General features: G+C 33.7%; 1 protein-coding gene across 2 annotated transcripts in view; it reads left to right on the top strand.

Moving 5' to 3' along the window:
- Positions 1–1,885: 1,885 nt before the first annotated feature.
- LOC105035357 (very-long-chain aldehyde decarbonylase GL1-10) overlaps positions 1,886–27,625 on the top strand; it is a 27,111-nt gene continuing 1,371 nt past the window's right edge. For both annotated transcript variants that reach the window (XM_073245793.1, XM_073245794.1), the window contains exons 1-4: positions 1,886–2,215; positions 2,380–2,702; positions 26,521–26,668; positions 26,757–26,789. In XM_073245793.1, coding sequence (XP_073101894.1) covers positions 1,886–2,215; positions 2,380–2,702; positions 26,521–26,668; positions 26,757–26,789 — 834 coding nt within the window. The remainder of the gene's footprint in view (positions 2,216–2,379; positions 2,703–26,520; positions 26,669–26,756; positions 26,790–27,625) is intronic.

Here is a 27,625-nt window from a genome sequence, read left to right as displayed (position 1 = left end):
TAGATTTCTATTCTCACTAAGAACAGATATAAGGCGACGCCCTCTTCCTCTCTGAAAATAATTGAGAGATATCAGAAAAAAAGGAGAAAAAGTTTCCTTTGAAGAAGAAAGATCCCGTGCCTTCGTTCTTCTTTTTCTGAGTTGCTGGACATGCGTACGAAGTAGAAAATCTGCACATGCGGATCTGGTGAAGCAAACTCAAGCCTGCAATTTCAGCAACCTTGATCTAGGTTTCTGTTGCGTGTCAAGGTAATATTCGTAGTTTGTTGAATTTTCAATCTGGAAACTTGTTCTTCCTTTCCTGTGAATTCGATTTTTGGTTCTTTTTAGTGAGATTTTTCCTTCATATCAATTGGGATTATGATTGGTACTCTAAACTCTACCAATGAGAGTTATGTATTGATACTTTGGATTCTGTCAAAAAGGGTTATGCATTTATTCTCTAGATTCTACCAATAAAATTATGCATTGGCACTCCGATTGAGCTCATTATTTTTATTTTGACCTTACCATATAATATGAATGTAGTCATAGTCAAAATTACTGAGTTATTTATTATTTAATTTAAATTGAATTTATAATTATGTATGCATATGAATAATTAAAAATATTTAATTTATTTAAATTAGCATGAAGTATGTTCTTTTGTCTATTCATAGTATTTATTTTCGAACATCATATCCTATAATAATATTTGAAATATCTACTCGAAATATTTATTACTTACCGGACTATTAAACTCATTATCTCTTTTTTTTTTAATTTAATTTCTTAATTACAGATATGAGTGCTGTTTTGGAAGTGAGTTAATAATGAAAGCCGATAGTATCAATCAAATTTAGATATAAATTTATTATTATATTTTATAAAATTATTTATTTAAGATGTATTTGAAATGAGATCTTTCAAATATTATTGAAATTTTATAAAATTTAAAATTAATTTTAATTAATTAAATTATAAATTAATTTATTATAAATTTTATTATAATTTATTGATATTGTGTTTGAAAATTTTATATGTTTATGAAAAAAAAAATAATGGATTTGCAACGGTTATCATGATCCTAAGCCCCATGATCTCGAATGAGATGTGACGGTGAGATATTTAAAAATTTTAGCTGCGGCTCCTTGCAGTGCGAAGCTAACCACGTGACGGTCTCGTGGTGGACTCGCAACAGCACGGTACCTGACCGGCCCCGCCCCAAACCGTCTAATTATTATCGGGACCAGGTCCAATGGACCACGCCAAATTCCACGGTCCATAACACGCACCCTTGCACGTCATCAATTGCCGATTGCGCGTTACCCATCCGTGCAGCTGCTCCGACGGTTGTCCTGGCCTGTGCAATGATTTCTCAACAAACCCCAGTGTCCAAAATATAATAATTGCACACCGACACCCAAATCTGGCCCCGCAACACCCCAACGCACCCCACCACCCCAACCCCCAACCAAAACGTTTCTCACCACGATCCCACGTAGGCCGCACGTCCAAAACTCCAAACACCCGTTAGCACGAGCACGGATCAAAACAGTCTGAGGGTTGCAGTAGATACCTTTTTTTCCTATTTTTGAAAAGCATGGATCAAAACGTCAGCTCCTGACCGGTGAACAAAATTTCGATGCATGGATGATATACAATAGCAGTTTTAAAAGTAATTTATATTTTATCTTTTATTATAACAAAATAACTTTTCAAACAATCATGAGGTTTTTAGTGAGAGAAGAGACGTGCTTCTCTGCACGACATGCATGACGATACATTGTTTTTTTTTTTGTTTGGTAAGAACGCATGATACATTGTTCGTCTCCTCTATTTAGCTCTCCCTCTTTCTCCTCACCGCTATCTCCCATTTTGTCTGCCTCCATTTCGAGCTTCAGCAATGCTGCCCTTTCAGAGCATGGGAGAGGCGGAGGCGGCGCTGGGGAGGAACTTGAGCGCAGCGGAGGTGATGTGGTTCCAGTACTCCGCAGGCATGCACGACTTCTGGCTCTACGCCCATAACATTGCTTTCCTTATCCTGATCTACTCCCTGGCGCCGCTCCCCGTTGCCCTCGTCGAGCTCTTCCGCCCCAAGACCATCCACAAGTACAAGCTCCAGCCCAAGGTCCACCACCCCGCCTCCACCGTCCTCCAGTGCTACAAGAACGTTGTTCACACTTTTATCTTTGCCGTCGGCCCCCTTCAGCTCTTCTCCTACCCCATTATCGAGGTATGTAATTACTTCATCTCTCGGGTGACACGATCTTGTTGATATCTCTCTTCTCCGCCTTCTAGCTAGCTAGCGAGCAGTTGCATGCATGAAGGTTGGAAGAAGAATCTCTCTCTTTATTTATATAGTTTAATTTATGCATGTACTTATTTACCTAAAAACAGTGGGTGGGGATAAGGACGGGGCTGCCGTTGCCGACTGGGTGGGAGGTGGCGGCGCAGCTGGTGGTGTACTTCGTGGTGGAGGACTACTTCAACTACTGGATCCACAGGTGGCTGCACGGCGAGTGGGGGTATGAGAACATCCACCGGGTGCACCACGAGTTCACGGCGCCGATTGGGTTCGCCGCGCCCTATGCCCACTGGGCCGAGGTCCTCATCCTCGGATTCCCGGCCTTTCTCGGCCCCGCCATCGTCCCGGGCCACATCGTCACCTTTTGGCTCTGGATGGTCCTCCGCCACGTCGAGGCCATAGAGACACACTGCGGGTAACCAAACCCCCTCTCTCTCTCTCTCTCTCTCTTTCTCTCTCTCTCTCTACGTCCTTCCCTTTTCTTTGTTTGGATTTCCTAGCTACTAGCTTGCTATATCGTTGTTGCGTTCTGCCCAAGAAAAATATTGGCTAGATCATATATAACTAATATAAATGTTTTAGTTGAGTACTAGGTCACAACTCTCTCTCTCTCTCTCTCTCTCTCTCTCTCTCTCTACATGCTTCCCTTTTCTTTGTTTGGATTTCCTACTAGCTTACGTCCTTCCCTTTTCTTTATTTGGATTTCCTACCAGCTTGCTATAGTTGTTGTGTTCTGCCCAGGAAAACTATTGGCTAGATCAGGATATCACTAAAATATATGTTTAGTTGAGTATTAGGTAAAAGTCTCTCTCTCTCTACTTAAGGTTTATAACACGATTTGATTATGGCTGATTCTAGTAAAATTTGTTTGTATATTGAGGGGGTGAACCGTGAAAGGTACACAAAAGAAGGCCGTTGAATTGCATGCACCAGGTGCAATCGGACCGTACAAATCCCACGATGGATAACACGCCACGTGATCCCTTGTGTTTCACCGGTTTCCGATTGTGCACTTTACACCGTGTATATGCTCCGGGATTTGTTGTGATTCACTTGCACCTGGTGCATGCAACAATTTCTTCAAAAGAAGAGAAATGCGGTGAGCCTGTCAAAGGGTGGTTTAGATGTACTGCATGGTGGAAACAAGAGTTTCCATACTGTGCCAAATTATTATTTACGAACGATTTTGTAGCAGTGATAGTTCACGTGAAAGGGGCCATCTCTCGCACACAAACCCTAATTTGTGTATATTATTAAGATATATTTTTTAATTTTTTTAAAAAAAATTTGAGACATCATCCATCCGGTAGGCTATAACTTCTTCTGTTGACTGTCTTTTAAAATTAGACTGCATTTTGATTTCTTCTGGATGTATATACACTATCCATTTTAGTTGTAACATGCTATATCCTGAAAAAGGGAAAAATCCATTCTACAACCATTGATGGACTTAAGTTGCATCAATTAGAAAATAGTACCGCTTCATCTTGGGGGAAAGGGAGGAAGGGAGAGGGCCAATATCCCATAATTAGTTCTCAAATATTCAGTAAAAATATAAAATGGTACAAATTTGGTGTTAAAAATAAACTGATATGACAAAATTGGTCATAAAATTATATACAGCCAGATTTTGAATATGTATAGGTTTAAGTATGATTTGACATAGTTTTATAAGCTTCGGTAATAAAAAACTACAAAAGTTATTAAAGAACAATATATATGTATATGTATGCATGCATGTGCGGGGAGGCTGGTCCGGGTCCTTCTAGTCAAAGCGGAGGGCTTGAGACTAAGAAAATAGCCAGGCCGGATCCAAAATTTGACTGACTATTAAGTTTGTGTTTAGTGTTCTGTAAGAAAAACAGTGATGCGAGGATCTAATTTGACTATGATCTTCCAAGTAAAGGAAAAATCCATGTATATCCTAAGGTCTTCCTATCCTATAATTAAGATAGAAATAGACAAGCCAACTAAATATGGTAAGACTATTTGTGCAATTTGATTTGATTTAAGATTAAGAGCTAGATTGATCTAAGGAAGTAGATATCTGATCTGATCCACATTGAACCATCCAAAACCTCAACCTAACCTAACTTCAATTTTTTTTTGACCAAAAAAGGTTGATTTAAATTAGATCAGGTTTGATGCTATTTGCTTGGCTTTGTTCAAATAGGGTCTAGATTTGGTTGAGCCAACACTTCTTTTTAATTGATTGAATTTGAACAGAATACCACAAGTTGTATCACGAAAAGTCATGTTGATTTTAGTTTAGGGCAAGTAAACAATTATTTCAACCTCGATCACACTTGGCATAAATTTAAATGGACATATATTGAGTCAAGTTTGCTTAGGAAAAATATTGGCTAGATCAGATATAACTAATATAAGATAGCATTTGGTGATCCAAATAATTAAGATCATCAGTGATCCAAATCTTGTGGTGATCTGACCATCAATGATTTAAGATTACCATATTTAGCAGGTCATGGTCTAGTGATTAAAGATTTTTGAATATTCATGAGTAATCTGTCTGGTATTCTATGAGAATCCAAGATCACTGGTTATGTAATACCAAAACTATCCATAATATATTTCATAAAAATATATTTATTAATTATATATAATATATTATAAATATTTATTACGATAATTATTAATATATTCATATTTAATAGATTTTATAAAATATATTTATTAGTCCTATAAATTATTAATACTAAAAAAATATATTAATTATTATATAATTAATATTTTTATTTATACTTATAATATATTATTTATTAGTATGAATATTTATTTTGATTAGAAAAATAAGATAAATTGAAGTAATATATTAAATATTTTATTATACAATATAAAGTATAATAAGATATTTCTAGTCTAATTTAAAATAATCATTGAATCATAATATGATAATAATATGATTAATAATATATTATTATGTAATATATATCATAAATATAATATATAATATCAAATATAATATTATATTATATATATAATATTGATATAATATATTAATAGTATATGGATTCGGATGATCTGATCATCAGTGATTTAAGATCACCACATTTTGCAGATCATGGCTTGCTGATTAAAGATCCTCAAATATTCATGAGTAATTTGTTCGGTATTCTATGAAAATCCAAGATCACTGATTATATAATACCAAAACTATCTATAATATATTTTAAAAAAATATATTTATTAATCATACATAATATATTATAAATATTTATTAATATATTTATTAATATATTAATATTTAATAGATTCTATAAAAATATATTTATTAGTCCTATAAATTATTAGTATTATAAAAATATATTAATTATTGTATAATTAATATTTTTATTTATGCTTATAATATATATTATTTATTAGTATGAATATTTATTTTGATTAAAAAAAAGATAAATTGAAGTAATATATTAAATATTTTATTATACGAATATAAAGTATAATAAGATAATTTTAGTCTATTTTAAAATTTTCATTGAATCATAATATGATAATAATATGATTAATAATATATTATTATGTAATATATATCATAAATATAATATATAATATCAAATATAATATAATATTATATATATAATATTGATATAATATAGTAACGGTATATTCACATATCAATTTTTTTTATAGACTGAGGGATATTTTTATCCCTATATTTTACTCCAAGATCACTGCTTGGGGGTGATCTTAGATTTTTAACCTCAAAGATGGATATCTCATCATTGAATTGAAGGATGATTTGATGAGTGGGAGTGATTTAAAATCACTGTCATGTAGGATCATCATGGTGCAATCAAACATAGTGATCTCATTATCTTCATTCATATCACCTTTAATCTTGGATAGATCACCCCATACCAAATGCCTCCTAAATATTTTAGTTGAATACTAGATTAGAAGTCTCTCTCTCTGCGTCCGTTCCTTTTCTTTATTCAGATTTCTTACTAGCTTGATATAGTTGTTGTGTTTTGCCCAGGAAAACTATTGGCTAGATCAAGATATAACTAAAATATATGTTTTCATTGAGTACTAGGTAAGAACAAATCTCTCTCTCTCTCTCTTTCTCTTGCTCTCGCTCTCGCTAGATACTTTAGGGTTAGAACTCGATTTGATTATCGCTGACTCTAGTCAAATTTGTTTGTTTATTGAGGGAGTGAACGGTTAAAGGTACACTAAAGAAGAGAAGTGCTATAAGAGCGGTAAGCTTGTCAAGGTCTGGTTTAGATCTACCACACCGTGTGAACATGAGTTTCCACAGTACCAAAATATTATTTACTTACGGCTTTTGCAGCAGTGATAGCTAACGTGAAAGGAACAATCTCTCATACACAAACCCTAATTAATCTACATTATTAAGATATATTGTTATGATTTTTTTTTTAGGAAAATCCTAGACATCATCCATCTGGTAGGCTATAACTTCTTGGGTTGACCATCTTTTAAAATTAAACTGCATTTTGATTTCTTCTGGATGTATTTACACTAATATCTATTTGAGTTGTAACATGCTATATCCTGAAAAAAAGAAAAATCTATTCTATTACCATCGATGGACTTAAATTGCATTGATTTATAAAATAGTAACATTCCATCTTACATACATACATACATACATACATACATACATACATATATATATATATATATATATATATATATCTGTGTGTGTGTATATAAATACATAAATATATATACATATATATATATACACATATATATATATATACATATATATATACATATACATATATATACATATATATATACACACACACACATATATATATATATATACATATATATATATATATACATATACATACATATATATATATATATATATACATATATATATATATATATATATATATATATATATATATACATACATACATACATATATACATACATATACACACACACACATACACACACACATACATATACATATATAAATATATATATATATAGATATATGTGTGTGTGTTCTCTGTGTGTGAAAACACAGACACACACACACACTGAGCATGACCAATACGAGAAGTCACATGAATGTCTGCTCACTCGTTGTGACTTTCTCGATGCTGTAGTTGTATGACTGATCTTTTGACCTGCGGTGCTATAGCTGCTCGCAGTAAGATTGCTGGAGTTTGACTAACACATAAATATGGATCTCCATAAGTTCTTGTAGTGGATGTTGACGATAGCTTGTCCACTGTAGGAATAGGGTGTACACCTAGATGGGATCTATCGATCCTGATAGAAGAGAATAGTTTTATGGGATTTATGAAGTTGAGTCTTTAAGTCTATGGTTATAGCAGTGTGATTAATGAAAAAAAAAATTATAAGAATCATGTATGGACTTGAGCTAATTAAATCTATCATATGATCAATGATGAGGTTTGACAATTTATCTATGACCTGCCATCTGGTCGAGACTCATGATAGAGAGATTATATCATATGTTAATTACACCTAAAGGTTCATCACCTTTTATTCTATTGGGTTGCCACTACATACTGCTAGGTGTCACTAATAGATTGTGAGATCCACGAGCATCATCTTGATGATCGATGATCCTTAGTAGATAGAATTGAAATAGTTTCAATCCATTGAAAATAGTTTCAATGATATTATGATAGGGATCATAATATATCTCACTACCAGACAGAATAGAACCTATGGGATCACACGTAAAAGAGACTTTTGATTGATCAGATGGTTGAATTATGATTATAAATCATGACAGAATTTGATTATCAATTTGATTGATGATTAATCTAATACAAAAGTTACAATTACATAACTCGCTAAAGAGTTAGTAAGTTATAGGAGGATTAATTGGCAATTAGATTGCTAATTGGTTCAATTTGATTGAGCTATGGGGCTTGCATCAAGTCTTATTAAATTAAATTTAATTTGACTTGAAATGGGTTTGATTTGATCAAGCCTAATTAGGTTATGAGATAATTAAATTACATGGGAGAATGATTCCTTGTTGAATTAGAATTTGAGTTTGACTTAATTTCTAATTAGACTAGGATGATTGAGTTTCTATTTAGACTAAGAATTCTTCTCTTTATAGATGCACCAAATTCTAATTGGATTAGGATTAAATTAAGTTTGACTCAAGCACCAAAAGAGAGTTCAAAAGGACTAGAACTTCTTCTCTAATTAGGTATCGTCACCTAATTTAAATAGTTTGAGCTCCAAATCAGATTCAATTTTTTATCTATTTGGATCTAATTAGCTCCTAATATGATTAGGATTGGTTGAGATTTAAATTGGTTTAAATCAGCCACCTAAAAGAGGAGTCCCATGAGATTAAAACTCCTTCCTTTTCATGCATCAATCAAAGCCCACGCCAACCAAGTTTTGATGTCATTCTTTCTCCCCTTTTTAGCATGTAAGAAGGACTCCTAAACTCCTTTCCATGAGAAACTTGGGCACAAAAGGAGAAGGGTGGGTGGCATGAATTATGGTAGTCCTAAGAGGTTTGGACTCTTATTTTCTATCCAAACTCTATCCCCTTTCCCTATTTAAACCTAGCACCTTATGAGGCATTAGATGGCTGATGATGATCAGGTTGAGATGCCAAAAATCAGAGGAGAGTGCATGGAGAAAAACAAGGGGAGAGGGCATGGCATGGAGGTGGAGGGCGTGAGGTATATTTGTTCCATATCCCTTCTTTCTTACAACAACCAAAGGTTGGTTATTAGGACATCTCTCCCTCTCTTTTATCCATGTTTAGACATGAGTTTCTCTTCTTCTCTTAGTTCAAAAGTTGGATAAAATTTTTACATCTCTAGTGTAGAGATTTGGTGCATGGGTTTAAGGAAGAAAAGAGAAGAAAAGAATTTTTCTCATGATCTCTAGCGTAGAGATCAACATCTTCCTACTTCTTCTTCTTCTCTAAGATTGTCTTGAGAGAAAAAAAAAATTTCAACCATTAAGATGTGATCTCTGCAAGAGAGGTAGCATCCCGATGAGATCAAAAAGCTTCTAATCAGATTAAAGTTTCATGTGGATATCCGCAGAGATCGAACACTTGTGCGGCTTTAAAAAATCTTCGAAAGACATCCATGATCATCAGTTCATGGTGAAGATTGATCCATGTCAAGATATGTTCTCTATTTATTTTTTTCTATTTGATTTCTGTATCTGAATCCTATCTCACATATGATGATCCTATTTATGATTTTAAGATTTGATCTTTGCATGCTAAAATTAAATTAGATTTAATCTAAAAATTTTTAAATTTTATTGCATACTCGTTTTAAAAAAATTTACATACACGAAACTATGAAACTCCAACAGTGGTATTAGAGCCACATCATAAGTATGAGATTAAGATTTAGATCTAAAATCTGTAGAAAAAAATTTTAGATCTAAAAATTTTTGATGTCGTTCTGACATAAGATTGTCCTAGTATAACTTGTTATGCTGAATGATTTCTTAGAATGATGTTAAAATTTTTAATTAAATAAAATTTTAGATCTAATTTTTTCAGCATATGTATGATATATATTTTGTTGTTTAGATTTGAAAAGAGTTTTGAGATTTTTTTTGATTCATATATATGATATATGAAAGCATGTTTAGGGCTGAAATTTTTTTCTATGACCTGAACTTATTTATGTATATGATATATATTTATATGTATGATCTAAAAATTATTTTGAGGTCAAACTTACTTTTCATGCAAAAAATTTAGATTTAAAAATTTAGATTTAAGATATGAAATTAGTGTTTGTGCATGAAGGATTGGTCATAGGTAGATCAAATTAGGTCATATAATTGGATTACATCTAGAGTTTCTAATTTGATCATATTGGGTCAAAATCAATTTAGCAGTTGATCAAATCGAGTCAAGTGTTGATTAGGATGAGGTCAATAGAGCTTAAGATCATATAATTATTGTTGATCGAATCACTTGACATCTATATATAGAATTGATTAACCTAAGGACCTAATTTGGCTCTATGGCTCGAATCTGATTCACCTAAGCTGACCTATTTGGACTAATTAACCAATTGATATCTAAGATAAGTAATTGAAAGATGGTTATTTAATTGGTTCTATTTGCTGACCTGATCAATTTATTGATGTCTAAGAAAAACAACGGGGGGACCCCCACTAATTTCTACTTATCTGGCTAATTTGGAAGATTGAGTCTCAAATATGATTACTTGTTGATTTGATTTAGCCCATACCAATTAGATCAGTAATATGATGGCTGATTAGATAAGACCTAAATCTAAATCTCTCCATTAATATTAAGTCTAATGGTCTTCCACCATTGTAGATGTGCTAGCGTGCTACTAGCATTGATTATTCTCGATTGATCACAGTAGTTCAGTTGCATTGAAAATATGCAACCACTCTATTAGCAAAGAGTTGCTCTAGAATAAAGATAGGGTTGGGCCTAATAACTATTAAGTGATAGATCCAATGACAGCTTTGTTGAAAAATATATCTTAAAACCAATCGTCAGCCTGTTGACGGTTATGTTATTTGATGTAATTGTATATAAATTAATTAATAAAATATTTATTTAATAATTTTCATCATAAGCTTGTACAACTTCTATATCGAACTTCTGTATTACGATGAAAGTCTTTAGGACTATTTTAAATCGATAAAGAAAGATTTATCATTTAATCTTTAAATGAGTTAACGACCAAATAATATGCTATTACTAAGACAATAGACATATCAAGTGTAGGTCATTGTGTACTATATAGGTTGGTTGTCATCTTAACCAAGGAGCATGGAGATGCTGGTACGGTATGCAGATAAAATATAAGAGTATATTTCACTGAACATGACCAACTTTGAAGTACTCTGCTGTCAAGAGTCACTCCGAAGGGATATGGATATAAGTATCCCTCCGACCTGAGATCGCTACGGTGACTTGCAAGCAACTCACTATGCTTTGGTGCCAGATTATCTAAATTTTTAATTCAAGATTGAAAGATTTTTGAACACAATCAAGTATTTGTAAAGTCAGTGCGTGAATCAAAATGGAATTGACCACTCCAAAAATAATTAGAGAGAATGCTTTGTGTTTCAATTTAGTAAGACCTTGGCCCGAGCAATCTTTGTGAGGAGTCACAGGATTTATTAGGTTGAGACACATAGTGGATGTACTATTAAAAGTTGACAGTTTAAACTCTAAGTCATCCTAGCATCAACAGTCAAAGGGATGAATTATATAGTAACTATATCCAAATAGATTCTTGAGTGTTGCTTTGCATACATTCGGCCTATCCGAATGTCGGGTACCATTGCTAGATGATTACTTCGTTTAGTACAGGAATCAGTTCCTATGCTACCGACTTAGGTTCAAACTTATAGGATCACACATATTAGAAGTTTCTCTCTGATCACATAGCTAATTTGAAAAGTCTTAGTGGACGGAGACTTTGATGAAGAGTCCCACGGGATGGAGACTCTAGAGAAAAATTCTATTAGACTTAGACTCTATCATTAATGAAGGATTAATTAGTGATTAGATCACTAATTAGTTTAATTTGATTGAGTATTAAAGTCTGGATCAAGTCTGATTGAATTGGATTCAATCAGGTCAGGTCTGATTAAGTTATGAGATGACCTAATCGATAAGGAAGAAATGATCCTGATTTAATCGGATCTATGGCTCAATTAATTTATTAATTTTATTAGATTTAATTGAAATTATAGGAGTCTAATTAGATTAGGTTCATCATATTTTATTTGGGTATAATTGGATTGGATTTGAAAGAAATTTAATTGGTTAAACCCTAGAGTCCCAAATGAATGGGACTCTCTCCCTTGTGCCACCCAAATTGCCTCACATCTTTTCTCACCACATAAAATTAGTTTATGTATAAGAAAATTGGAAGATAAACCTTTTTTTTGTTGTCTATTAAGGATAGAAATTGGTTAGTTTTGATTTGAATTCAAAATAGTTTGAATTTCAACCTAAAACCTTATCCATATCCTTCCACACGTTGGCTGTTTTTGAAGAGACCCATTGTATACGAGAAAAAGAAGTCTTCTTGAATATTTTCTACACCCAATTTTCTTTAGTAAGTTTTTCTTTAAGTCAGATAAGTGTGAGAAAAAGTTGGAGTCAAATTAAAATCCAAAATGATTTGAATTGTAACAAACTCCAGCTCTTATTTTGTCTTACCTGGTTTGTGCGATAACCATAAAAAGATCATAATTTTATGTGCCAACTAGAGAGAACTTTTCACTATGAGATACCAGAGAGAAAGAGGGATGAAAATTCTTCTTTGGGGCATGAGGTTTTGGTGGTTTTCTTTCTTCCTTGGCATGAACAAAAGAGAAGACTGTTCTCCTCTCGGGTGAGAGACTTAGAACTGTTCTAGGTTTTTGGATGAAAAAAAAAATCAAATAGAAGAGAGTCTTCATCTAATTTTTCTAAACCATCCAGCATCCTCCTCTACTCTATCTTCGACATCAAAAAGATTCGAGATGATCGAAGAAGGAGATCAAGTTAGATCTACTATCAGAAGTCGACTACGCAAGCTACCACTCATGCGGAGGATTGATCGATCCGAGGGGCTTCGTATGGACCATCCGTAGAGGTCGGATGCTTGTGCGGCTGTAAGTGCTAGAGAGGACTTTCAGATCTACATTCTTGATCATGAAATTTGACTACTCATGCTCAGGTATTGGGTTCGGAACCCTAGAGTGGTAGATTAGATCTATCACTAAATATTATTTTTGATTCATATGCTTGTTATTTTAGATTCAGATTTTTTGCATATAAATTCATATCATAAATCTATTTATAAAAGTTTTAAAATCAGATCTTATACATGTATTTATAGATTAAATAGTTTAATCTAATACTCTTTCACTAAAAAATTTTTGAAATGCATACATGAAATCCCTATGCATCCCAACAGTGATATCAGAGCCAGGTTTGATATGACATGATATTATATGCATATAGATCTATAATTTAATTTAGATTAGATCTGATATATGATATTTAGATCTAAAATTAGTTATAGATATGATCTCACAAACTGATATAAGATTATCCTACTGTAAGGTTAACCCCTTGCAATGCAAAGGCTATCCTAGTTTGTGCTGATCTTTATAAAATTTGATTTTAATTTGAAGCATGTAATTTTTATGATGATTATTATCTGATTTTAATTTGATCAAAATATAATAATCAAATTTAAAATAATTTAGATTAGATCTAAATTATTTAGATTAGATAATCTGAGTTGTGAAGTAATCAGATCGGATTTGTCACTAGGCCGTCTGGTCATAGGAGGTAATAAAGATTAGATCTCTCTTTTTCTCATTCAATTGGATCCTCTTATAATGTGTAGGGATACCATGTTGTGCATGCAGTTGACTCTCTGCACCTCGACGAACTTCTTCTCGAGGTATTCACGTATGATGTGAAACTGTCGCTCTATATGCTTGAACTTCTAATGAGATCTTGGCTCCTTAGTGAGGGCTATGGTGCCGTTGTTGTCGCAGTGCTATACAGTGGCATTTGATGGCATTACATCCAACTCCACAACAAACTTCTTAAACCAAAAGACTTTCTTAGTAGCTTCAGAGGTGGTGATATACTCGACTTCCATAGTCGAATCTGCAATGATCGGCTACTTGAAACTCTTCCAGCTAACTGCACCATCATTACAGAAGAAGATACATCTCGATATTGACTTTCTATCATCGATATCAGTCATAAAGTCTGAATCGATATATCCCTCAACTTTCAGCTTCAATCCTCCATCAAATACCAACAACAAATTCTTAGTCCTTCTCAAGTACTTAAGGATATTTTTTACAGCAATCCAGTGTTCTTCATCTGGATTCACTTGATACCTATTCGTGACACTCACGGCAAGGACTATATCAGGTCGTGTACATAATATGGTATACATGAGGCTCCCTATTACCGAAGCATAAGAGATCTTGCTCATGCACTGAATCTTCTCAGGTGTGTCAAGACACATCTTTTTGGAGACATGAATGCCATGTCTAAGGGGTAAAAGATCTTCTTGGATTTTTTCATGCTGAACCTCTTCAACACCTTCTCTATGTATATTCACTATAAGAGTCCTATCATTCTCTTAGATCTATCCCTATAAACCTTTATACCAAGAATGCAGGAAGCTTCTCCTAGGTCTTTCATGGTGCATTCTTTTGATAACCATACTTGATCGAAGTCAAGATGAAAATATTATTATCAATCATGAGGATGTCATCCATGTACAATATGAGGAATATGATAGTGCTCCCACTGATCTTTTTGTACACACATGATTTCTCCTCATTTTTGATAAAATCAAATATTTTGATCACATCATTAAAGCGAGTGTTCTAACTTCGAGATGCTTGCTCAAGTCCATATATGGACCTTTGCAACTTGCAGATCTTGTGATCACTATCACTGGATGTGAAATCCAAAGGTTACTCCATATAGATATCTTCCTCAAGATATCCATTTAGGAAGATAGTTTTCACATCCATTTATTAAATTTTATAATCATAAAAAGCTACTATCATAAGTAGAGTACGGATGGATTTCAGTATGGCCACGAACGAAAAAGTTTCATTATAGCCAATACCTTCATGTTGACTGTACCTTTCATAACTAGTCTTGTCTTATAGGTTTCTACCTTACCATCCAATCTAATTTTTTTTTTATAAATCTATTTACACCCAATAGGTACAATACCTTCAGGTAGATCTACTAAGGACCAAATCTGATTGAAATGCATAGAGTCAATTTCTGACTTCGTCGCTTCCATCCATTTCTCAGAGTCAATATCTAACATTGCCTCATCGTAGGTCTTGGGATCATTTCTAATGTCCCTATCTCCCATAAGAAATACTTCCTCTAAATCCTCTGTAAGAATATTTAAGTACCTTTCAGGAGAACGGAAGATCCTACTTGATCCACGAGGTGGAAGAGGTACCACATCTATTGGCTCACTACTGGGTTCAAGTTCTTGGACTCAATGCTCTTCAGAGACTTTCTTTTTTAGCTCAATCTTCTTCCCACTGCCTCCACCTTGGATAAACTCTTTTTCTAAGAAGACGGTATGACGGCTCACAATCACATTGTGATCCTAGGAAGATAGAAGTAGTATCCCATAGTTTCTTTAGGATATCCTATGAAGCGAGCCCTAAATGACCTAGCCTCTAAATCTTGAGATACCCAAGTAGTATCGCTTGACATAGGCTGGACATCCCTAAATTTTGAGGTATCCAAGAGTTGGTTTCTTACCATGCCATAACTCGTATGGTGTGGTAGGAATGGATTTAGAGAGAATCCGATTCAAAAGATGAATCACAGAAAGTAATGCATGTCCCCAGAGAAAGACAGAAAGATTTGTGAAGCTCATCATAGATCGGACCATATCTAGTAGGATTCGATTCTTCCTTTCAGATATCCCATTGAGTTGAGGCATCTCTGGAGGTGTTCACTGTGAGACTATGCCATTATCCTTAAGATAGGCCCAAAATTCTCTACTAAGATATTTTCCTCCTCGATCTGATCGAAGAATCTTTATGGGTTTTCTAGTCTATTTTTCTACTTCATGTCTGAACTCTATGAACTTTTTAAAGGCTTCAAACTTATGGTGCATCAAATATATAAACCCATACTATGAATAATCATTGATAAAAGTTATAAAGTAGATATAGCCATCCCTGACTTATACATCGAATGGACTATACACGTCAGTGTATACCAGGGCTAATATCTCAGTGGCCCTTTCTCCTTGTCCCACAAAGGACAGCTTAGCCATTTTTTTTTGAAGATATGATTCACAAACTAGATAAGACTCAAAAATCAATGGATCGAGAAGACCATCTTTCTCCAGTTTATTGAGTCTGTCCTCTCCTATATGGCCTAGCCTAAGGTGCCACAGATATTTTTGGCTAATCCTATCTCTAAGTCTCTTAAACCCTATGGCATTCATAGTTTGCTCGTTAATATTGATACTCACATCTTTATGCAAATGATAAAGACCGTCAATCAAGAAAGCACGTGTAACAACTTTATTTTCAAAATAAATCAAACACATATCTTTATTGAAATAAAAATTATAATTATTCTATGCCAGCACAAATATAAAAATTAAAGTCCTACTGGCTACAGGTACATAATAGCACTCTTTAAGAATTAAACTAATTTCTAATGATAATCGTAGAGGATAGGTCATGACGGCTATAGCAGCAATCTTTACTCCATTACTGACTTGGAGAGTGATCTCACCTTCTCTCAGCCCTCTCACTTCTTCAAGACCTTACATAAAAGTGCACAAATGATCACTTGAGCCAGAATCTAGAACCCAACTAGAAGAAGAAAAAATCGTTAGATTAGTTTCAATAACGAGCATATTAGATGTACCTTCAGAAGGTCCATCCTTCTTCCTGCTCTTAACAGTCGTCAGGTAGGTCGGACAGTTCCTTCTCCAGTGACCTTCGACATTACAATGGAAACACTTTTACTTATCATCGACCTTCTTCGAAACCTACTTTTTGGGCTTGGCCTCGTTCTTTTGCTTCTTCGCAGGCTTCTTCTTCTTTTTGAAAGAAGACTTTCTCTTAGAGGAAGCCCACTCCACAGCTAGAGCTATATCCCTTGAACTTTTCAAGGTGCCTTCTGCTGTTACCAGCATGTTCAGTAATTTGGGTAAAGTACTATCAATTTTATTCATATGATAGTTCATGATGAACTGTCCATATGAATCAGGAAGAGATTGGAGGATCAAATCCATCGATAATTTCTTGTCCACATTCATCTCGAGCTTCTGAAGCTCCTCGATGTCTTTGATTATTATCAAACAATAATCATTGACGAACTACTCATCACATATTTTTGCTCTGAATAGTCTCCGAAAGATCTCAAAGCGAGCTGTGCGACTCTACTTACCGTACAACTCTTGTAGGTGAGTCAACATCTCTTTGGCAGTCCTCATATCTTTATGCTATCGCTGAAGATTATTGGACATGGATGCTAAAATATAACACTTCACCCTGTTATCTTCATTCATCCACTTTTCAAGTGCGGCTCGTTGATCAGAGGATGGACTAGCTGGTAACACAAGCGCATCCTGGTCAAGGATATGGTTAAGTTTCTCAAAACTGAGAATGATTCTCAAATTTTGGAGTCAGTCTTTATAATTTGTACCAGTCAACCTATTGGTATTGAAGATACGAGCTAAAGGGTTGGAACTCAATATGGTTATCTACAGAGAAAATAATTTCTAATTAGATATTTATACTTATAGAAATATTTATTCTAAAGACTTTAAAAATAAACAAAGCTCTCACTATTTTCTCGAATCTCCCACACTCCTCTGGTGGAGAAATAAAAATCCATACGCGATTGGTTTCAAGTGGGAACTGTGATCTCATTAATCTATATATACCTTATCTAACAGTTATTGGTGAGCATAGACCAATGAGTGGACAACATCTTGTCCATTGCTTCACTAAGCAAGATGCAGCAGGCTTGATCTCTAAGTTATGTGGCCTCACCTAACAGTTATTGGTATATTTCTTAGTTAAGTCAGATCCATCATTCACCAGTGGGCGTAAAGCCATCATTGAGACCCTTACCTAACAGTTATTGGGCCCAACCCCATCTCTACCTCGGGATATCAAATACCAATAGAATGGTTGTACTTTTTTGATGCAATCGAACCACTGTAATCAGTTGAGAATGATCAATGTCAGGAAGGCACCCGCATCTCTACAACGATAAAAAATCTCTAGACTTAATATTTAGTGAGAAGATTTGGATTAGGTCTCTTCTAAATCAGTATATCTGACATCCAACTGATCAAATTTAAATCAGCACATCTATATATCTGACCAATCTAATCGATATGAGTGAACTCGAGTCAACAAGTAACCTAATGCAAAATTGAATCTTCCAAAATGGCTAGGTAAGTTAAGATGAGTGGGGATCCCTCCGTTGCTTTCTTTAGACATCAATCAAAATTGATCAGATCAGATAATAGAACTAATTAAATAACCACCATCTAAATACTTGCCTTAGACACTAAATTGATTGATTAAAATTGATTAGATTAACCTATTGAAATGGGTCCAAACCACTAAGCTAAATTTAGTCTTGAGTCAATCAACTCACATCAAAATATGAATCGATGCGACCAACTATAACTAAACTTGACTTTGAGCCCCTTTAACCTAATCTTAGTCAACCATTGATTAGGTTCAATCAACTACTCAAAATCGATAATGGGTTCTATTATAATCTAATCAATTGATCCTAATTGTAGTTTGATCATTAGACCTAATTTGTTCAACCCATACCCACATGCAATAACATAATTTTTAGATTCAAAAATATATTTTTTTTAGATTATATTTCATTGCATGTATTAGTGGCTTATGATCTTGAAACAGTTTCAGCTCTAAACCCAATATTATATATCAGATACATATAGTTTCAGATCTAAACTAAAACATGTATCATATATATATCAAATTTTAGATCTAAAACTAAAAATATATATATCAAATACATATATAATTAGATCAAAAATAATGATTAAAATATTTTAAAAATATTTTTCAAAAAAATTGGTTCGCATCAAACTTGGACAACCTTTTCAATACAGAAGGTAAATCATATATCAGAACAATCTTATATTAATCTGATGCGAACATTTAATCATTCTAATTTTAGATCTAAATATAAAAAAAAATATTACATATGTGAATTTTAGATCTAAAAGATTGATTTAATCATTTTGAAAATAGTTCTCAAAATCGATCAATCTTATGCTAGGATAATATTTTCAATATAGAGGGTAAACCCTGTACTAGAATAACTTTATACCAGCACAAAATCAATTTTAAATCAACAAAACTTTCAGATCTAAGATAAAAACTAGATTATATATATCTTTAAAAATTAGTAGCTCTAATACCACTATTAGAAAATCGAGTAGAATGCATGCATAAATTTCAAAAATTTTTGAATAGCAGCGAAAAAGAACTGGGTTAAACCAGTTCAGGAATAAAGATATGCATTAGATCATATCTAATCCTACCCAAGCTCAGAAATAAAGATATGCATATAATCTAAAAATAAAATCAAAGATGAGATCAAATCTTAATACATTTGCAGGGGTAGAAATACACTGCTTCTAATGATCTCAGATTTGAAGGTCCTTGAGCCGCACACGTGTCCGGTCTCTACAGGTATCCATCGAGATCAATCTTGAATCCTTCTTCTCATGGTAGATCCTTCTTCTCCAAGTAAGATCTTTGCCTCTTTGAACCTTGATCAGCAATTAATTTTGGCTGCAACTTCAACCCTTGAACTGCAGCCTTCTTCTCCTTATTTCTTACTGTAGAAGAGACCCTTCTCTAATCTTAGCATGTGGAAGATGGACACTCAACCTTTGGGCATGGGAAAGAGAAAAGGGAGAGAGGATGAGGCATGGAGAGGAGAGAGGAAGAGTTTTAAATTTACAAAATTCAATTCATTTTTGAAATTCTAAGAGACTATCTCTTTATATAGAGCCTTCCTAGATCCAAATCAAAAACCAATCAACTTAAAAAAGCTAGTTCTTATCTCATAAAAATTTTTATCTTTTTAATCTTATTATTTTTTATTAAAATCAGACTTAATTGATCAAATTTTAACTTCTTTTGGCAAGCAGATGGGGCACCACAGTCAAAATAGTTAGAGTAACTAGGTGCCCCTCATCAAGAGAGGCAGGTAGTTGGGGTGCCAAGGGATCTAGGGTTTTTTCATGCAAGAGAGGGGGTGTGGCCCCTCTCTCTCTCTCTCTCCTTTCATGCCAATACATGAGAGGGGTGGACCTCTCTCTCTTCCTTATGCCAATCCAAGGTTGGCGCCCTTTGGATTTTCTAAAAGAGATGCATGGCGCCATCTCTTCTTTCCTATAATTTCACACTCAATATCAGGAAACAAATGAGGAGATAATGAAGAGATAATTTAGCCAACTCATTGATTTAATCTAATCCTCTTGAGCTCACAATTAGGCATCCAGCTAAACTCTAATGGATTTAGGTTAAGTTCAATGCAATGGATTTGATCCAATCAAAGTTATGAGAAGAATTAGGTTTAACCATGTGCTAGCAAGGTTCTCTTAAATTTAATAGGATTTTAATAAATTCTAACCCAATTAGAACTTCATAAGTCCAATTAATAAATTCAAGATTAAATTCCTTAATGTGTGACCCTATAGGTTCCATTCTATCTAGTAGTGAGATATATTATGATTTTCATCACAATATCATCGAAACTCCTTTCGATGGGTTGGAATAATTTTTGCTCTATCCTTCGAAGGTCATTGATCATCAAGATAACATTCGATGAGTCCCATAATCTATTGTGATACCTAGCAATATATAGTGGCAACCCAGTAGAATGAAAGTGTGAACCTTTAGGTATAGTTATCGTATGATTTTGTCCTTCTATCGTGAGTTCCGACTTGACAGAGGTCATGGAGAACTCGTCAGACTCCATCGTCAGTCATATACTAGATTGGCTCGATTTAAGTTTATTTGTAAATTTCATGAAACCTCTTTTCTAGTATTCACACTTACTTTGGTCAAAGACTTTCTGAACTCAGTCTTGCAAATCACATAGGACTTCTTCTTTTTTATTAAAGTTGATAGATTCCATCTAGGTGTATCCTACTCCAAACAGCGAATCTAAACCTACTGTAGCCAATATACACAGCAAGGATCCAAATGGCTAAAGATCAAAAAAATATGCAGTCAAACTTAATAGCTTCACTGCAAATAATTGATGATACTGTAGGTCAAAGGACCACTCATACCACTGTAGCATTGAGAAGACTACTGATGAGTGAGTAGATGTCTAAGTAGTTTCTCATGTTGGTCACACTCAGTGCAACTTATTTTCTAACAACCACCCGCACCCTCATCTCAGTGTCCCTACACTGCAGATCCGAGACTTATCTACCCATAAGGGAGGTAAACTATGCATCGATCTCGAATGGATTGATCACTATCCTCTATGATGATCTTTTGATCGAGAGCATTTAGAAATTAACTACTAATTAATATATATCTCAAATTCTCAATACTTTAAGAATATAAAAAAATAATCTTTGTTAATTTCTAGGATAAATCATGGACACATAAACATGATTGGAATGAAAAAGTCTTTTATCGATAATAAAAAATATTACAAATATAAAATTAAATCCTGAAATTATAAAATGTATCACCTAACAATTGGCTTTTAGGGCACATATCTAACACAGTCTTCACAGGAGTGCTAGCTCGCGTAGAAGGCTTCTAGGCTGCTGATTTGATTCTCCTTCTTCGATCAACTCGAATTTTTTTGATGTCAAAGATGGATCAATGGAAGATATATGTGGTTGAAGAAAATTAGAGAAACATCTTTTCTCTAATCTGATTTCTCTCTCCCAAAAACTCCAACACTTAGGGTTAGAACCTCACTCGAGAGGAGACAATTCTCCTCTAATTCTCATGCCAACAACTTGGCTGACTACCCCAAATTCTCAAGCCCCCAAAGCTCATGTTCGACCCCCTCTCTCTCTGGTATCTCACGATGAATCCCTCTTCTTTTTCAGTGCACAAAAACAACCCTTTTTTATGCTTACCAATCAAGAGAAGGTAGGATAGGACTAGGACTCAATTGAGTTCTAATTCAAAACTCTTTTGAATTCTAACTCAATCAGATCTCATCCAGTTTCATTCCTATCCTAAGAAGACCAAATAAGATATGTGGGGCATGGAAAAAATATGAGACCAATTCCCTTATTGTCGCACAAATTGAACACATTCATAAGGTGGTCGGCAAGAGTGGATAAGGATAAGTGATTAGGGTTTCAAATTCAAATCTCTTTGAATTTGAATTAAAACCAAGTTATCCTTATCCATTGTGGGCGACAACCAGAGGCTTTTGTTGGGGTATGCCTCATATGCAAACAAGTTTTGCAATGAGAAAACTTGGCATAGAGACAAGAAGGTGGCGGATGGGAGAAGTCCAACTAGTTTGGACTCTAGAGTTTTGTTTATTTGGTTCTTAATTACGTTTCATCCAAACCCAATTAATTTAGACCCAAATAAGATGAGTTAGCCTAATTTAATTTGGTACCCAAACTCTTAATCTAATTAGGAGTATATTAAATCCAAGTCTTGATCAAATCAGGGCTAAATCTTTCTTAGCGATTAGGTCATCTCATAGCCTAATCGGGTTTGACCTAATTGAATCCAATTCAATTAGACTTGATCCAAACTTTAATACTCAATCAAAATTGAGTTAATTAACAATCTAATTGTTGACTAATTTTTTTGAATATCACTAAGTCTCAGTGAATCAATTTATTGCAACTATTGTACAGGATTAATCATCAATCATATTGACAACTTTATCCTCGAACGATTCTCAATCGTCGATCAGCCATATGATCGAAGAGGTACTTCTTATGTGTATGATCTCATAGGTTCGGACCTATGTCGGTAGTATAAGAATAATTTCTGTACCAATCGAAGTAACCATCTAGCAATGAGATCTGACGTTTGGACAGGTCGAATGTATGTAAAGCAACACTCAGAACCTACTGGCATATAGTTACCGTATAATTCATCTCTTTGACCCTAATGCTCAAGATGACCTAGAAATTAACTATCAACCCTGGAATAGTCAACATCATTGTATTTCAATCTTTCAAATCTATCACATAGATTATCCTGGCTAAAGTTTTACTGAATTGAAATACAGTAATGTATTAATTCTTACTTATTCAGAGGGGTCAATCCTATCTTGACTTACACACTGACTACCACAAGTTCTTGACTGTGCCTAGAAGCCTTCCATCACTGAATTAGAAATTCAGATAGTCTGACACTATAGAACAGTGAGTGCTTGCAAGTCACCGTGATGATCTTAGGTCGGAGGGACACTAATACCCATATCCCTTCGGAGTAACTTTTGATAGTAGAGCGCTTCGGAGTTGGTTACATTCAATGAGATGTACTCTTATATCTCACCTACATGCCATACCAGTATTTTCACACTCCTTTGTTTAAGAGAACAACCAACGTATATAGCACACAACGATCTATACTTAATATAGCTATCGTCCTAGTAATAGCATATCGTTTGGTCATGAATATATTTAAGGATTAAACGATAAATCCTCATTTATCGATTCTAAATAGTCCTAAGGACTTCATCATAATACAGGAGTTCTTAAAAGAAGATGTACAACTTATGATGAAAAGTTGCCAAATAACTTTTATTAATAAAAATTTATATATATTTACATAGTGAGTTCAATCATCAACAGACTGACGATTGATTTTGGGACATAATTTTCAATACTTTTTTACAGTCAATTAGATAGAATTTCTTCTTGAATAAATGCTTGAATTTTCTTCATAATAGATTAGAAATATCATTATTCCTCACATGAAATTTTCACTAGATAAGACAAGTTGGAAAGCTTTAAGTAAGCAAAAGCTACTCTCGAGACACTGATATAACCATATATGATGAAACATATCTTTAGTTGATCCAACCAGGTGTCTACTTTCACCATGTTGACGACTCCATCATGTTCAAGTATCTCATTTTCATTGTTAAATGATTATTTTTGTTTTGAAATGGTTGAGGCAACTTCGTGATAAAGTTGCTCATACTTGACTTGAAGGCATCAATCGAAACATGGGCTTAGTGAGTTACACAATTGTAATCTACTAAGGTAGAAGTACCAACATCCACATCATTTCTTGTGCACCTCAACTTGTGCTGTTTGCACGTCTAGACCTTAAATTAGGTTTCCACAAAGATAGGAGTCTGGGCTCTGACACCGATACGATGTGATTGGAGAAAAGAAAGTGAAAGTAATCCCTTCTTTCAGAAAATAATAATAAAATTTGAGGATTTTGAAAATAGTTCTTCATGCCCTTTATTTTGAACTATTACATGGATCCTATATCTATACAAGTGAGGTTTGAGTTCTCATATTCAGATAGTCAAATTCTTTTTTTATTTAAAAGAAAAATTAGGTAGAAAGCATGTTAAAACCCATTTTATTTTCTTCCAATCAATATATTAAATCTACGGTACAAGGTTTCTACTTATACCAGGGAGTATGTTTTCATCAAATCCCAGTCCAATTCATCTCCAAGTTAGTTTGTGGTTGGACTTGCCTTTTTTTTCTTTAAAAAGAAGAAAAAAACAAAAATAGTAACTTCTTAACCGACAGAAGAAAATGTAGCTTCATATTTGAATTTATTAAATAATTCTTGGTCTTAGACAGTATAACTAGGAGTATTGAAAAAAAAGTTTTTTTTTTTCTGTTTTGGTTGTCTCAACAAATGTGGTTTGAGAATATATAGACTGCTCTATGCTTGAAAGCCAGCACATGAAATGAAATGTGTGCGTGTTGCGGGTTCCTTGGGAAATCTTCATGCACCATGCGCACAAGGGAGCTCGCCTCCTCTTCTTTCTTTTTTTTTTTTTTTTTTTTTTTTTTAAAAGCTAAGCTTGCTTTTAATAGCTGGCTAGTTAAATGTCAATCAGAGGTAAGACATACCATAATATCTATTTATTGAAATCGAGCAAAAATATTAAAATAATATAGAAATCTTGCACAAAAATGTCACATAGCTAACGTATGACCTTCTCTTTCTCATTTCAAGTATAGGCTTTAAGTGGGATATCGACCTTGGGATTCTTTTTTTTGTCATTTTCTTTTAAAATTTCTATGTTGTTTAAGCATTTGCCTTCCAAGAAAGGTCTAGTTAGGTGGATTATCATCTTATGAATGGACAATTTTCTGCTTAATTTACAGAATTTTGGGATGTCCATAGGAGTTTCTTCTTCCATAGATTTATGTTTTGATTCACATGAGCGAGGAAAAGAAAATAAAACAAAAAAATAAAATAAACAAAATGGTTTCAACTAAAGCAGTAATACCAGTCTCATGTATCTCTTCCTTCCGAGGGTTTGGATTTTTCTTCCCTTCCTCTTTTGTTTAGCCCAAATGAGCGATCCCTCACTTGTCACTCTCTCTTACCTCACCTTAATTAGGAGCAACACAAGTCTTAGCAGACCCAGAATAAAATCCAATCGTAACACATACTGAATTATTGAATATGGGTATAGTGCTATAAATTAGCTAACTTGGATCCATCTTTGGGCATGGCAAATGTAATTTAACCTTGGATTTAGCTGAACCAACCTCAACCTCAACCTCAACCGACCTACCAGCATTCCCTATCCATAGAAGGTATTCACCAAGCTATATATTGTTCTATCATCATTTAATGGTATTTTATGTGAAAAAACAAGGACCTCCATGACAGAAAATTTAAGCCTACAATAATTTGAAAATTTGTTGTTTCTTAGAGAAAAGAATATATACTTAACGAAAATGAAATTTTAAAGGACCAAATGCATGAAGATCATTATTTTATCTATAATTCATTCACAACAAGAAATTAGCAAAGAACAGGTTAAGTTGGCCAAGCTTTTTTAATTCCGGGTTGCTCCAAAATGAATTTTGTTGGCATGTAGTTTTGTTAGTTGGGCACGTCCTTTTTTGCTAGTTGTGTCATGGTTAAAGTATGGTAGTATTGCGCACATGCTATGCACAAGAATGAAAGCACGCTAAATATTTTTATTCAAAAAAATGAGCAAAATCTTTCATTCATTAAAAATAATTATAGAAACTAAATTTAAAATCTTAATAAAAAAAAAAGCTAACTCAACTCAAAATTGAATACCTAGGTCACGGAAAATAGACCGTTGTTAAGGGCAACAACATAGAGGACAATAACAACGACAATATGGCAATCATATATAGAGGAAAGAAGAAATGTTATAGGATTTTGATTTCCTCCATCATACTTGTCACTAACTGGTGCTAAAGATGGAAAATCAACTGATGCATTTGATTCATGAATTTAATATTTTAATGATATAAAAGTAATTTTGGATAAAATTTAATAGATGCAAGTTAGAGAATAGTTTAAAAAACAAAAATTACTTGCAGTTGGACAAAATTCTCTTTTCCACATGGAGGTCCAAAAGTTAGAACCAAATATAATTAATGTCATTACTTGTGGATATGGGTAAGTCTACATTTTTATGTAATTTTTAAACTAAATATATGCTTTACCTTCTGGACTAACCTGTTCATGTTGAACAGCTACGACTTCTCCCAAACTCCAACAAAATATATCCCCTTCTATGGAGGAGCTGAGTACCATGATTACCATCATTATGTTGGAGGGAAAAGCCATAGTAACTTTGCATCAGTTTTTACCTACTGTGACTACATCTATGGAACAGACAAGGTTAATTTGTTACGATTCTATGAGTTTGTCGGTGCTTTATAGTTTGCTTTTCTCTAAGAATTTTAAAATTTCTCCTTAACCATATCAGGGATACAGATATCAGAAAGAACACCTTGCAAAGGTAATTCCCTATCCTTTTTCCTTTGGCCAATTTTTGATCTAGAGTGTGCAGATGCCATAAAATTTTTATATCATTACTTGATCTTGTCTTAGATACCTTGATAGAATTACAAATATAAAGGTTAAGTAGCTAGAAGAGAATTTTTTTTCATAGTATTTGATTGATCAGTTCCAATTCCATATTTATCTTTAAGAAAACATTTTCATATTTTGTTGGTATAGTAGAAGATAAGTCAATTGATAGAGCTGAACCACACTGAAACCTTATTGAACGTAAAATGTTCACTCATCATGAAGAGCATCAACCAATGGTATGCTTGATGAGTTGAAGACTTCATTTGAGAACCTCCATTTGGATATAGTTTAGTTCAAATATGCCATGCACTAGTGTTGTTATTAAAAAGAATTGAATGGTTAAGTAGTCCATTAAGTGTTTTTATCCTTGCAGGGATGTAGTGGAAGATATTATTTAAGACTGCATGATATGCTTGCTTCTAGTCATAATAAAATAAGGCTCATGATTTTGATACCAAGAAATTACATGCATCCATCGATGGCTAAATTAATATTACTATATATTATGGCTTGGATGTTTAGAATTGTTACTGCTATCATAGATGCCCTATTATAGGTTAAATGCAAATTAGTAGTCTAGTTGTATCCATTTGAAATGAATTTTCATTACTTTATTGTTTAACATTTCAATATCATTAGTTTACTTGATGCTAAATCTCCATATTTTATCATTGTCATTTGAATTAGCACAAGTGGCTTTTCAAAAGTGTCTCCTTTCTTTTTTCTTTTTTATGATTGACAATGCACCTTTTAAGTCCAAAA

Source organism: Elaeis guineensis, chromosome 11 (assembly GCF_000442705.2).
Source record: "Elaeis guineensis isolate ETL-2024a chromosome 11, EG11, whole genome shotgun sequence".
In the NCBI taxonomy this organism is placed as follows: Eukaryota; Viridiplantae; Streptophyta; class Magnoliopsida; order Arecales; family Arecaceae; genus Elaeis; species Elaeis guineensis.
Note: the sequence above shows the minus strand (reverse complement) of the source record. Positions and strands in the feature narration are given on the sequence as shown.